The 14,313-nt window shown below is 41.5% G+C and overlaps 1 protein-coding gene and 1 long non-coding RNA gene across 15 annotated transcripts in view; one reads left to right on the top strand and one right to left on the bottom strand.

Moving 5' to 3' along the window:
- The window catches only part of CTNND1 (catenin delta 1), a 64,670-nt gene that overhangs the window by 18,941 nt on the left and 31,416 nt on the right, over positions 1–14,313 (bottom strand). For 9 of the 14 annotated variants that reach the window (XM_014592556.2, XM_014592551.2, XM_006160827.3 and 6 more), the window contains 5 exons: positions 11,568–11,681; positions 9,950–10,242; positions 6,834–6,905; positions 5,601–5,753; positions 4,633–5,168 (listed from right to left, as the gene is read on the bottom strand). In XM_014592556.2, coding sequence (XP_014448042.1) covers positions 4,633–5,168; positions 5,601–5,753; positions 6,834–6,905; positions 9,950–10,144 — 956 coding nt within the window. In that variant the 5' untranslated portion in view covers positions 10,145–10,242; positions 11,568–11,681. The remainder of the gene's footprint in view (positions 1–4,632; positions 5,169–5,600; positions 5,754–6,833; positions 6,906–9,949; positions 10,243–11,567; positions 11,682–14,313) is intronic. The other 5 variants (XM_006160833.3, XM_006160832.3, XM_014592552.2 and 2 more) reach the window with 4 other exon arrangements.
- Positions 6–7,882, top strand: LOC114010093 (uncharacterized). The gene is made up of 3 exons (XR_003551480.1): positions 6–90; positions 1,169–1,297; positions 6,991–7,882. It is a non-coding gene; the product is annotated as an uncharacterized LOC114010093 (long non-coding RNA).

Raw genomic sequence — 14,313 nt, 5'->3', positions numbered from 1 at the left:
AAGTTTTGGAAAAACCAAGAGACAAAGAGGATACTAATGAAGCCATCAAGTCTAGCTTCCTGGATGATCTCATTACCCCATATCTTCAAGGTAGGATTAACCCAGCTCTAGTATATTGATCTTATCTTCCCTTTGTATGAATGATATACTGATCAATTTTTCTTACTGAGACCAATAAATATAATAATTTTTAGAAGAATTCAAAGGTTATGATCAAATGTTAATAGTAGTTCTTTATCAGTGGATGTGAGGTGCTTTTCTGGGTTTTAAGGGCATCTACAATTAGATTAAAACCACTTTTTCTGGGGGTCGGCAGGTGGTGTGATGTTTGAGGTTGCTGAATTCCCATATGGCCAACCATAGTTCAAGTCCTGGACCTGGCAGCTTGCTTTCTCACTTTTATCCCTCTCTTGTCAAAATAAATAAGTAAATGTCAAATAAAAATTCTCTTAAGTAATAATAATTAAAAAACCTTTTCTGAAGTTTTCTGGCTCAGAAAGTAACAAACACCCAGAGAGCTTAATCAGAAAGAGCCAGGGCCAGCAGGTGGCATGGTGGTTAAGGGCACTGGACTCCCACATGGTTGCCCATGGTTTGAGTCTCAGACCTAGAAGCTTGAAAATCGTACCAGGAGCACGCACATGCATTCCCAAGATACCAAGAGAAGAAAGGAGGAGAAGGAATTGTGGTGTGGCCATCCTCTATACACCCCTTCCAGGGAAGTGGGGGTTGATTTCTCACTTTCCCTCTTTCTGTCTCTCTACAGTCACTACAAGCACCCTATGGGAAAACCTTAAAAAAAAAAAAAAAAAAAAAAGTTGCAAATGAAGCCTAAAATGAATCCTAAAAACGGTTCTTAGCCAAACCGGAAATGAAGCATTTACACACAAAACAAGCTGGTGGATTAAGACCCTTAACTACATGTCATATGTAAGCTTCTCCTTGCCCTATTTTGGAAATTATAAAAGAGGAACTGGTAGAAGAAAATGGTAAAAGACTTCTTGCTACATCATGTGAGGACCTAGTTTTGATACTGGTGAGGTATAAGTTTGAACATTAGTTTTCACAGTTCATCTCAGGGTCACATCTGCTAATCAACAAATATGTTTGAGGTATGATTTCCTGCCTCCAATTTCTAAAGACAATACCTCCAATTCTGTTGAAATAGAGTCTACTGACCAAGATCGCATTTGGGACACCCAACTACTAAGGAACAAAAAATGAAGCCATTGAAGCCAAGTGAAAAGCTAAATTGGGAGATAATTCCTGTTTTAGTACCACCGACTACCACCAGAGGGTGAGTCTGTCACACTATTATTTATTCATAACCTCCAGGAAGGAAAGACCCATTATCTGTGAGCTCATCAAACTCTGTGGCTCCCACAGGAGAGAGGAGAATCTATTGTGTGGAACTCTCCAAATAAGCCCATTGTTTGTTCCACAAAATCACTCCTACTGTCACCAAACAGTTGGTTATGCTGAGCAGAAGGCCTGTCTCCCAGGTATTAATGTAACCACTCAACAGAGATTCAGAGGGACAAAGCATTTGAAGGCAGAAAGAAAAAAAAATCACCAAGAATGTTTTAAAATGTTATTAAAACAAAATGAACAGGTTATATAACTACGAGACTTTTGTTTGTTTGTTTATTTATTTATTTATTTGTGTGAGAAAGAGAGAAAGACAGGGACCCCAGACTGGGTCTTACCACTCCAAAAACCTCCCCCCAGCCCCTCAGCCAGCTAGGATCATGGGCATACCACAGTGTGTTTAAGTTGATCCAAAATCCAAACCCTGGGCCTTCTTATATGACTCCACCCTACCAACTACATCACTGCTACTGGGCTAGCTAAATTTTAAAAGTAGGCTACTTAACAGTTTGTTAAATTCAATTTTGGTAGGGGAAATATAGGATATGCAAACAGGCATAGAGAAAAAGAATTCAAAGGATATGATCAAATGTTAATAGTGGTTTTTTTTATAAATGAATGTTGGGGGGCTTTCTGGGTTTTTCAAGCTCAGTATTGAGCATGTTTTACTTTTATAATTATCTTAATGTAAGCAATTACAAAAGCAATTGCTATAACTAAGATTTCAGTCACTCAGAGAAATCTACCCAGTATCTCCTCCTTTTATAGGCAGCGGACCAACATTCCTTCCTTTGTTTTACAAATAATAAAACTGTGCCCAGAAAGATCAAATGACTTGCTTGGGGCTACAGAGCTAGTGACAGACACAGCTAGAACCAAGGTCTTTGGGTTTGGTGCTTTTTTGCACTAATCACTGCCTCACTGTTTTAAGTTTGACCTTGTATTGCTCTCCTGGGCCCAGAACAGGAAGCAGCAAATGCTCTTGCTAGTCAAGCACATTTCCAAGTCCAGTGCCACCCTGGAACAAACCCAAGAACAAGGCCCCCAACCCTCTCTCTTTATGTCAACTGTCACAGCTAGGGACAGCAGAGAATGATCTGGCTACCCACACCCACCTTAGTCGAATCACTCTTTACTAATGAGGAAGTCAGAAAAAGCAGACTTGCATTAGAGGCAACACCCTGAGCAGGTACATTGCTTCAGTGATAGCAGTTATCTGCCACACTCAGAGTTGCACCAGCTGAAGTCTGGGGCCCCTCCAGGAATAAAAGGTGAGTCACCGGGGAGTAGGACTCACTATCCAGGACACCTGAAAAGTGAGTGACTCAGGCTTAGATAATGAGGCCTCTATCCTTGTGCTCAGTCCAGTTAGTTCACTGTTAACCAAAGCAACCAGAGCAAAAACATGAGGAAAATGGAGTATCAAGACACTTGTTTTAGAAGGTCATGACCCAATGCAGAGAAATTCAGCAACAGCTGCTAGGGTACCCTTAATATTAAGTCAACCATAAATCTTCACTTGTTTATTTCCCTTTCCCTGGAAAATACTATCTCTGATTTATTCCAAAGCAGAGTTGGCAGATCAAGGGCCAAACCTGTTTTGTACAGTCTCAAAACTAAGAAAGATTTTTATATTTTGCAAAGTTGTTTTTAAAAGGAAGAAAGGCCAGCTAAGTGGCAGAGCAGTAACACACTGCTCAAGCAATGCTGGATCTATGTGGAAGATGGTGGGTTCGTTTCTCTGACTGGGGACTGAGTCAGCCTATAAACACTGGTCTCTAGGTTGTTGGCTGGGAAGGCTGGGTGGAGAGGTGGGTGTTGTGTCTTGAGACCCTATTGAAAAGGATGACTGTCTCTCATGAAAGAAACTTGAAAAAAATAATAATAATAAAAAGAGAGAGCGAAAATGAAAGCAAGAACAACAACATATGGCAGAGATGGCCCACAAAACCTAAAAAAGTTCTATCTGGTCTTTACAGAAAAGGTCTACTGAAACTGTTCCAAAGCATTCTCTCAACGCAACAAGGCAATCCATCTACAGGTCCAAGTATCTTATCATTCCTTTTTGCACATCACCAACGAATCTTTAGGGACAAGTAGTAAAGTCAGAGTAGGCAGCTGCTTAGTGACCTTTCAGAATGTTGCTAATATATCCCTCTGAGAATGCCATCCCATTTCACTTTATAATCAAATGTAAGACCCTATGCATAAAATGTCAGGGCATTTGTGAGGTCAAGGTTTGTTTTTAACATTGAGATTAAAAACCCACAGAGAGGGGCCAGCAGGTGGCATAGTGGTTAAGGGCGCTGGACTCCCACGTTGCTGACTGTGGTTCAGGGGTTCAGGTCCTGGACCTGGAGGCTTGCTTTCTCACGTTTGTTCTCTCTCTCTCTCTCACTCTCACTCTCACTCTCACTGGCACGCTCCTTCCCTCCCTCCCTCCCTCTCTGGTCAAATTTAAATAAACAAGTAAAGTTAAATAAAGTAATTCTTTAAAAACACACACACACAGAAAAAACTTTTACATATACCTTTAACTGTCTCTTTTGTACCTGAAAGCCTAAAACCCTCTGCTCTTTTCATGTTTTGGTTTTTTTTAAGAGGAATTTTTACTATAGGGCATGTGCACTCTCTGGAGAGACAGACAGGAAGGGAGAAATCACACCCCAAGGGGCATGGCCATGCTACAATCCCTTCTCCTTCATTCTCCTCTCAGGATTTTGGGCACACACACACACATGTGCTGGGTGTGAGTTTTAAGCCACCAGGTCCAGGACTTGAACTGCAGTCGACTATGTGAGAGTTCAGCACCATAACCACTACACAATCTATTAGTCCCTCTTTTCTTAATATCAAACCAGAAGCCAAAGAAATTTCTGGAACAAAATAAGTGAATATTTTATGGTCCCAGATATCGGGCTTCTTTGTAGTGCTTCCTATTACCAAAAGCAGGTCAGATCTTAACCAAGAATAGCAGAAATTTTGGCATAGAAGCAAAGTCATTCTTCAGAATATAGACCAATAACTATCACAGGTCATTTTCTATACATAAAATATATAACTTTCATAATAAAAAAAAAAAGATATAGCAAATCAATACTAAGCAAAGTCTGAAAAGGAGAATAAAAGGGGTGGCCTTCTGCAAAGAAAAAAGGCAGAGGGAAGGCAACCACAACTGTCTGATTCTTAAAAGCTTTCAGGAGTAGAAAAGCTAACTGTTTTCCCTGTTTTGAAAAGACTCTTTTTCCCCCTATTTCTGCCTACCTGAGGCGACGACGAGGGTCAGAGGGTGTCCCAGTTCGGCGGGCAGTGCCATAATCAGACATCATGCCATAATCCAGGTCTTCATAGCCCATGCTACGCTGGTCATCCTCTAGCCCATAAGGCTCTGGATGAAAGCGATGCAGATCCACACTGCTCCCACCTACCCGAACCTGGGGCTGGGGCCCATAGACATCTTGTCTACTAGGTGCTCGGTAGCCTTCCATGCTGGGCCTATACCGCTCCTCAATACGGGTCACCCGGGATAGGCTGCCATAGTTGTCACCGCCACCTGGATAACCATCTTCATAGTGGCGGCTATAACCATCAGGGGGGTAGTGGAAGTTCCTGGGAAGGGTAGCCGTGCCGGCCTGCCCCACATAGGGACCAGGTCCCCCATTGCCGTTCTTGCGGAAATCACGACCCAATGTCTGGATATAATTGTTAGAAACTGATGAGGCATCCACAGGTAGCCCGTCTGGTCCTATAGGTACTGGCTGTACCGTCCGTGTTGTCACAGTCTTCACAACTTTCTTAACCTTCAATTTAAGGAATGAGAAAAAGAAAACAAACAAATGAAGAAGTGAGCAAATAAGCTTGAATTCTAGACCACTCTAAGAAAATAAACAAATTCCTAACTCTAGGTCACGTTACCTTGAAAGACTGTAATAACCTACCACCTACCTTTCTTTACAATCTATGGAAGTCTCCAAGCAAGATAACAGCTCTAACAATAACTATACCTATAAGCAAGTTAGTACAGATAGTGACGTAACTTTTTCTTCACTATTCCATTAGATTCTCCCACATCTTTTCTATCTTTTCTGACCAGAGATCACTTTCTTTTTGCCAACACTATAGTCAATGGCCCTTTATCCATCCTTCCTAATTAAGAGCTTAACGTCCCCTTTAAAGGGGAACACAGGAAGACCACTTCAACATTGTTAGGCCATATACAAATTTTAGCTTACTGTGGTCTCTGTACGCCGAGTGGTCCCGTCATCTGAGGTCTCCACAGAGACAACAGACATAGCTCCCTCAGGGTCCTCCTCTGTGTAGGTCTCCACAATCTGCCCCGGCTCCTGCATCCTGGGGATGGTGCTATACAGAAGGTGACTGTGATCCTACATGGAAATGAGAAAATGGAAGAAGTTACCATTAAGCCATACGTATTAACAACTCATCCTAATAAGAATAGGTGACCTTGGAGACAGGGACAATGCATACATCTTCTAATATATTTTCTATAAGACTCAGGATGTTTAGAGGGGCAGCTATCATCTTTTGAACTTGAAAAGGATAGTGGATATATTTTCCCAATTCTAGGCATTTAACAAACATTACCTGGATTAGCTATAGTCACATCAACAACCACCCAAGTGATAAAGAAAGCAGATTTAACTTCCCAATTTTGGTCAACTAAGTGACTATGAACTGTATTAACCACAGTTAAATCTACATCTGAGTGACCCTTCAAAGTAGTAGCCCAATACATTAAGAAAGAACGTTCAAGATGAATCAGAAAATCCTAGCAAAAGCTGGCTTTTGACTAGCTCTACAACACTCTTCAGATATTACTAAGGCTCAAGACCAGCCAGATTTTAGGTAGGATTTTCTGCAAAGTAGAAGCACATTCTTTTTGCCAGATAGCATGTGCATTCACAGGCTGGCCTGTACAAACCCCCTTTTTCAAAGGAGAAATGCAGTACCTGGGGATTGAATGGGAGGGAAGGCGGGGTGATAAAGATCAATTACTTTTTCATTTTTTAGGAGAGGTTTTTGCTATAAGGTGCATGCACTCGCCAGAAAGACAGAGAGAGACAGAAAGCGAGAAATCACCCCGCAGGGGGATAGCCATGTCGCAATTCCTTCTCCTCCATTCTCCTCTTGGGATCTTGGGCACACACACACACGCACCAGGCGTGAGTTTAAGCCACAGGGTCTGGGACTCGAACCGCGGTCGACTACATGGGAGTCCAGCGACATAGCCATTACGCTAACTGCTGGTCCCGATAAAGATCAATTATTAAAATTCATTCCAAAACAACACTGTATAGATACTTTGGAGCTCTTTTGATTTTCCTGAATGAAAGAAACTAGTAGATGTTTACAATGTGCCAGGCACTTTATTAGACACCAATATGCTCTTATCGGCTGGGGAAGATAAAAATAAAGCCACCCAGTCCTTGAGCCAAAAAAATTACCTGGGGTCCGTTGAGTTTCAAATCTGAAAATTTCTGTCTCTCAAGGTCAGCATCGCCCACAAATCGGCCGTTCTGAAACATAGCCCACAAGAAGACAATTCATTTTTGTGTCCTTCCTTTGCTCTATCATATACAAATGATCTTTTTTTGCAAACAGGAAAAAGTCTCTGAGAAGATATTTATGGCCTGGAGTCAGTGTCAGTGCTCATCTAAGAACCACATCACTTCTTAGACTTAATACTTCATCAAAATTGCAATCAAGCCTGGAACTTGGGCAAACTGTGCCCCTGGAACACAGGAAGGTAAGTTCCATGAGGGCAGAGGGCTTTCTGTTTTGTGGTCAGTTTTACTCAATGATGTATCCATGGTGCTTGGAGCAGTGCCTGGCACATAATAGGCACTCAGAAACTATCTGCTGAATAAAGAGCAGACTCAAATAAGTTCCTCTACACAGAACCTTTTTGGAAAGCCACAAGAATGTAAGGTGAGTTAGAAAGGCTAGGTTGGGGGAGTTTCCAAAATATCTTTTCTTGTTCCATGAATCTTCATGCTCTGCTACCAATGGAAACTCCCATTCCAGGCAGCTTTTTAAAATAAGAGGTAAGTGATAAGAGTCTTCCTTTCCTTGTGTAAAAAAGAAAAATAAAAAATCTCAAGAAGACAGGCAGCTCAATATCTTTTACCAATAATTAGAACCACAGAACACATTTCAAAATGCCATCCTTAGGTTGAGTAGCTGAAAATACTCCACTGACATTATACCACATAAAAATATATTTGCCTACTCTTCTTCCAGTAGAATATAGCAAGATTCAGCCTCTTTGGAAAACTCTTACCCGACCCCAATCCCAATACATAGATGTAATGCTGCAGGGAGAGGAAGTTAAACATTACTTTCAGGAAGAAGGAAGGGTGTGGTTTCATTGCTGAGTAGAAGTTAAAAATAAGAGAGAGAAACCACGTACTAAATCCTGGAATTTCCCACCATCTTTAAGTCTGAGGAGGCCTGCTCCTCTCTCTCTCTCTCGTTCTCTCTCTCTCTCATTCTCTCTCTCTCTGTCTCTCTCTCTCTGAATATGCATGTATGTATGTGTGTACACACACACACATATGTATAGTATGTGTACACACACACACACAGATACCATCCCTAACCCTTCATTCTAGTTCCTATAAAAATCCTAGGTACATTGCATCACACAACTTCCTTCAAATTCCTCATTATCTCCCAACTGGAATTCTGTCCTCTTACTCAACTGCAAGGCTCCTCAGCATAAGGACTTCTCTATCATAAAAATAAATTAATTAATAAATAATCAATCAATCAATGAAAAGGACTATTAGGATGTGAGTACTATTCTGGTTTCCACCCAGAGACCTCTTAAGACGTAGTTTATCAGGTAATACCTACCATACACACACACACACACACACACACACACGCCCGCACGCACAGTCACATGCAGAGACAGGCAAAACCTCAGAAAGATTACCTCACAGCAAAATCAGACTAGAAAAACCATAGGAAATATAAGCTATTTCTACTTCACATTTCTAACACCAATTCCTCTAAGTCATGTCACATAGTCAGCCAACCCAGAGACCACTGGCTCCTGTGGTTATCTGGGATAAATAGCAGCATGAGGCTCCCTCTCCAAATCTAACCAATAGAATTAACAATAACCCCTTCCTCTAAAACATGATTTACACAGCCAACGAAAAGAGCACACAAGGACAATATGGAGTAGGAATACACAATTTATGGACACTGCCACACCTTCTGAGAACAGGCTGTTCCCTGAGGGAGGCGAGTTAGAAAAGAACTGGAGCAAAGACCACAAGACGGCCAACTTCCCCAACCACTAAGTGGGCATTTACTTATCTAATTTTTTTGTTTAAGTTAACTATAGGGCACATGTGCTCACCAGAAAGAGGGAAAAGAGAGACAGAGAGAGAGGAAGTAAAAAATCATCCCCTAGGGGATGGCCACACTGCAATCCCTTCTCCTCCAAAATCCTCTAGGGACTTTGTGCATACACATACACACACACACACACACACTCACTCACACACACACACATACAAAACACCCAGTGTGATTTTTTTTTTATATCCCTTTTTTTTTTTTTGGAGAGGTTTTTGCCATAAGGCGCCTGCGTTTGCCAGACAGACAGAGAGACGTAGAGACACCAATAGAGAAATCACCCCGCGGAGGGGATGGTCATGCCGCAATCCCTTCTCCTCCATTCTCCTCTCGGGATCTTGGGCACGCACGCACACGCGCCTGGCGTGAGTTTTAAGCCACCGGGTCCAGGACGCAAACCACGGTCGACTACGTGGGAGTCCAGCGACATAGCCAATACGTTAACTGCTGGTTCCCCCCAGTGTGATTTTCAAGCCACCAGGTCTGGGACTCAAATCATGCAGTCAGCCATGTGGGATCCCACACCTTCACCTCTACACCACCTGCTGGCCACCCCTCTTTCCTGAATTTTTGATACCAAAAAGAGAAAAAAAAAAAAAATCAAGAGAAAAGAGAAGTAACTTCAGTACAGCTCCAAACTACACTATTAACCATCACTATTGTAGAATTGCATCCCAATCCAGAAAATCCAGCAAAACAGGAAGTCAGATGGATGTTTCTAGAGATATGACCACCAACTCAGTACAGCAAGTATCATATTATATTCCTTATCTCTTAATCAGTGTTTTGTTGTTTTTTTTTTCACCCTGGAAATGTTCATACTGATTGATACCAAAAAGAGAAAAAAAAAAAAATCAAGAGAAAAGAGAATTAACTTCAGTACAGCTCCAAACTACACTATTAACCATCACTATTGTAGAATTGCATCCCAATCCAGAAAATCCAGCAAAACAGGAAGTCAGATGGATGTTTCTAGAGATATGACCACCAACTCAGTACAGCAAGTATCATATTATATTCCTTATCTCTTAATCAGTGTTTTGTTGTTTTTTTTTCACCCTGGAAATGTTCATACTGAAACAGGGGCACTAAATAGCCCATTACCTTACAGAGTAGCTTTCTGAGAAGGACCATAGCCTCTCTATGACCATGCCAAAGTCCTACCTGCAGGTCTGAAGGAGAGAGGGGTTACCTGATGCCGGCGAGTGAGAGTGCCGTTGGCCATGAGTGGATTGGCATCTTGTGGTGAGACCCGGACGCGTTCCAGTTGCGCCGAGACGTGGCGCCGTTCCTCCTCCAGCGCCCGGGTCAGCTTCTCAAATTGGGCCTCTTGTTCCTTCACAGAGGCCAAGATGCTGGCGGTCGACTCCACCTCTGAGTCGTCCATGAAGGTAAGGGGCAGAGTCGCCGCAGGGCAGGGTAAAAAGGAAGATGGATCACAGAGAGAGGAGGAAGGAGGGAGAAGGTCCCCCTCACTTCACACTACTGGGAAAGGGTAAAAGAGAGAAGAGAAAAGATCACAGGTCAGAGAAGACAGATGAATTATTAATCCCAGAGCCAAAGATGACCTCTTGTGGTTTTACTGTAGTGCAGAAAGCAAGCCACCACCAAGCCTGGGAGCCCATCACCGGTGTCTGCTCAAGCAGAATCCTTTGCCCACTATTCAACATTCCACCAGAAATAGCTATTGAAAGGAAAGATGCATCTAGATCAAAGTCTCTATACTATTGGTAGAAGAGGAAGAATGTGGCTAAGCATAGACAAAACAGGAGACTTGCTGGCATCAACTCAATGAAAGTTGTAAGTCCATAGTACAGACAAGCACTCACTGTCCTGCAGGCAGAAGCCACCTCTAGAGATAATGGGGCAGTACAAATCTAATTTAACAGCTCCCAAATCTGAACACTGGAAATGCTGCCTGCCCTGGCAGAAAAATGCAGTAAATTAATATACTAAATTAAAGTGCCAATTAAAAAATGGAAATAGGAAAAAAAGCTTCCCACCATCAAAGGTGGGAGACAAAATAAAAGTGTCTATATTTAACACATTTATGAAAGGGCCTTTCTACTTCCCAAAACTACACTGCAATATAGAAGGCAAAATGTGTGCTTTGGTTAACAGAGACAAAAGCTACTGACTCACAGAACACTTCATGTGTAAAAAGGCACATCGTGGGCCCACAGGTGGCATGGTGGCTAAGGAACTAGACTCTCACAAGGCCAATCGCGGTTCGAGTCCCAGATCTGGTGGCTTGCTTTCTCACTTTCCCTTTCCCGTTTTCCCTCTCTGGTCAAATTAAGAAATAAAAAGTAAAATAATTTAAAAAAAAAAAAAAAAGGCACGTTGTTTTCAGAGAACTTCACCTTATCTAAGAGTAGAAAAAAGCATTAGTTCATATCCTAACCTCCAGAGTTCAATGACTAGAACTTCCTACACCTCTGTAATCCTACAGAAAGCTCTTTATCCTTTACTTATTCCAACTCCGGATAAATATCCACGTATCTACAGGGTTTCTGTGTACTATTTTATATAATAAATGACAGTTATGTAAAAATGAAGAGTTCCCCATACTCTTATTCTATAAACAGCAAGTTGGCTAGTAAATGAAGAGGCATTACAGTCATACTGTTGGACTTAATGGGTTTTCTCTCATAGTTAGAGACTTTATGGCTAGTCCAAAATATCCAATGTTGAAAGGCAGGTTTGGGAGAAATAATTTCCTCTATTCCCCACCCTCTCATCAACCCCTTAGGAGAATAAGTCACTCAAAAAGTTTTTTTTATTCTTAATAAACATATTTCCATACACACCTGTTAAGAGGTCGTGATTGATTGGTTTAACAGAGAACAGCCCAGTCTAGATTCAAAAAATCATGGAAGAAGCATCCCAGCCACCACAGCAAGGAGGAAGCAGGAAGGAGAGAGCTGTAGAAATATTTGGAGAAAAAATGGGAATAAGGAAAATAAAATATACCCAACATATGAAAACAAGAGGAACAAGAGGAGGTATTGGAAATGAAAGGAGTAATTGAAATATGACTTGAAATTGCTTAATGTGACAAATGTCCTTTGGACTATGCTGTGTTCAGATACCTGGGCCTTAGATGTAGTTTTCATCAAAACTTGGCTTCCACTGTCATGTCAAGAGTTCCTGCACTTGTACTTCCATACAGAACCAGGAACAGGTTACGATGTGGATAAAAACCCATTTACCCACTAGTCCCAACAACCAAATTGGAGAAGAAAAACCTAATTTTTTTGTGGTTGGAATGCCCTTCCCCCTCTTTCCCACCCCTAAGGCAGAAACCTCAAAGCCCAGTCCCAGCATGCCCACAAAGACATTGAGAAACCAATGCAATAGCCGTAGTGGGGAAGACATGTGGGGACTGGCCTAGACGGAGCCTTTTGCTTCAGTTCCCTTTCCCACGCTCTCCAGAGCCCCACCAAGCACAAAAGCTTGGGCCTGTTTGCCTTAGAATATATATGCAGTATTCAGCAAGCAAGAGTACTGAGAAGAAACTGGTAAACAGGTACCAATTAAACTCCTAAATTAATTCAGTCCCTAAACCCAGGAACATGGTAGCCTTTCTCTAAATTCCTCCTACGCCAGCTCTGGACGCCAACAATAACTTATCGACTCAGTACAAAGCCCACTGCCACTTTTTCATATCCCCACAGTACATTCCAACAGTCCACTCAAAGACATTTTTTAAATTAAAATTCTATTTTTTTAAACCAGTTGCTCCACTTTCATCTCCATTCCCCTCCCCCCATTTTAAGCACCTGCCTTCATCCACTGTATATAATAACCTATGAACCCTCCACACCAAAAGGACTCTGAGCTCTAGTAACTGAAGTTCAATAGGACCTAAACTATAGTTACTACTCCGGCAGCTTGCACTCTGTAATCTTCATTGCTAATAAAAGCCCAAACTACCACTACCATAGGGCATACACAGTGACAACATTCTCTGCTGCAAAAAGAAACTGTTAGATACCACACCATAAGTGGCCTTTTTTTTTTTTTTTCCTCCTCAACTTTAATTCAATAAAAGGGGGTTAGAAAGGAAGGAAGAAAAATACCCAAGGCTCTAGGTCAGAAAGTAGTATCTGGGAGAAGCATTAGCTCCTTTTATCTTTATAGTCTTAAACTGACCACCTGGCTTGAATTTGGAGACCAAGAGAGCAGCAAGCACAGTTAAGTAGAAAGAAAAGATCAGATACCTAGGTCTAATAGCATGGGGGAGATTTTCTGCCAGAAAGAGGGCTGAAGCAGAGGTGATATGGGATAGACTACAACTCAGAAGGCTCGCTCTCGGTCCTGGCTCTGCCACTAGCCAACAACGCAGTAAGTCCCTGTTATGTTCTTGTATGTAAGATCCGGATACCACCAGCCCAGTTCATTCAGAAGCTGTGAGGTCCAGGTGAGATCATGTATGTTACACAAATGTGAGGTATTAAGTTGTTTTAAGAGTTAGTTTCTATCTTCCAATTATATTACTTCATGGCACTGTCTCAGCCCCAAACTATTTTGTGAACTAGTACATGGAATTAACTCGATCGAGAACATAACCGAGTTCTAAGGAGCGGATAAGCTGGTTTCCCTACTCTAACTCTATTTACTAGGAGGTCCCACCTAGACCAGTGTTTCTGGGACAGAGGACACTTCTCTAAAGCCTGACAGTCCTCACAGCCTTACACATCTGTTGTAGAAAGTTCTGAATCCTTATAAGAGGCCTTAGCAGTTTATTACCAAGGAGAAAGCAAACGTGAAAACTAGCAATTACTGAATGTTTTATGTTTATTATCCTGACAATCTTTAACAACACTAAGGAAGTAAGTTTTATTGCAAAGGAGAAAACAGACTCATAGTTGAAGAATTTCCCAAGGATTCAGTTAATAGCAAATTTTTAATTTAAACTCAAGTCTATGCAATTCCAAAGCCTGTGTTCTCTTTCTATGCCATATTGTCAAGTCCAAATAGAATTGTAATAGAAGATGAGTGTCCAGCCCCTCCTCCCTATAAAGTTTAAGAGCTTCTTCCCCAGCCATGAAGAAAAAGGGAGAAAGAAAAGGTTTCTATTTTTCTTTAGGCTAAAGAGTTATCCATAATGGCTACATATAAGCTATAAAGGGGAGAGCCAAAAAAAAGGGAGGGAAGAGAACGATGAGGGGGGAAGAGAATGAAGCTGTTAGGTGGTGAGTGGTCTCACGAACTCAGAGACTTGGAGGAAACAGATTCTTCTTCATGCCATACACATCATAAAGAGATTATACTACAGACCAGAGTCTGCAAACCATTAACTGACTTTGGCAGATATAGTCAGGGAAGTCTTACAAGTCCAGTCCAACACCTTTCAAGTTTGCCACTTAATATTTTCAAATGCATTACACTTGCTCTCACAAAAAAAAAAAAAAAAAAAAAAGACCATCAAAGAATTCCCAAAGTGAAAAGGGAGGTGGGCACATAAAGTAAACCTTGTTATTCTCCTAAAACTAGATTTTCTATGAATAACTGATTTTGCTCTTAAAAAGCCATAGTTCCTATATTACCAGA

The sequence above is a fragment of the Tupaia chinensis genome, unplaced genomic scaffold (assembly GCF_000334495.1).
Source record: "Tupaia chinensis unplaced genomic scaffold, TupChi_1.0 Scaffold000709_1, whole genome shotgun sequence".
NCBI lineage: Eukaryota > Metazoa > Chordata > Mammalia > Scandentia > Tupaiidae > Tupaia > Tupaia belangeri.
Note: the sequence above shows the minus strand (reverse complement) of the source record. Positions and strands in the feature narration are given on the sequence as shown.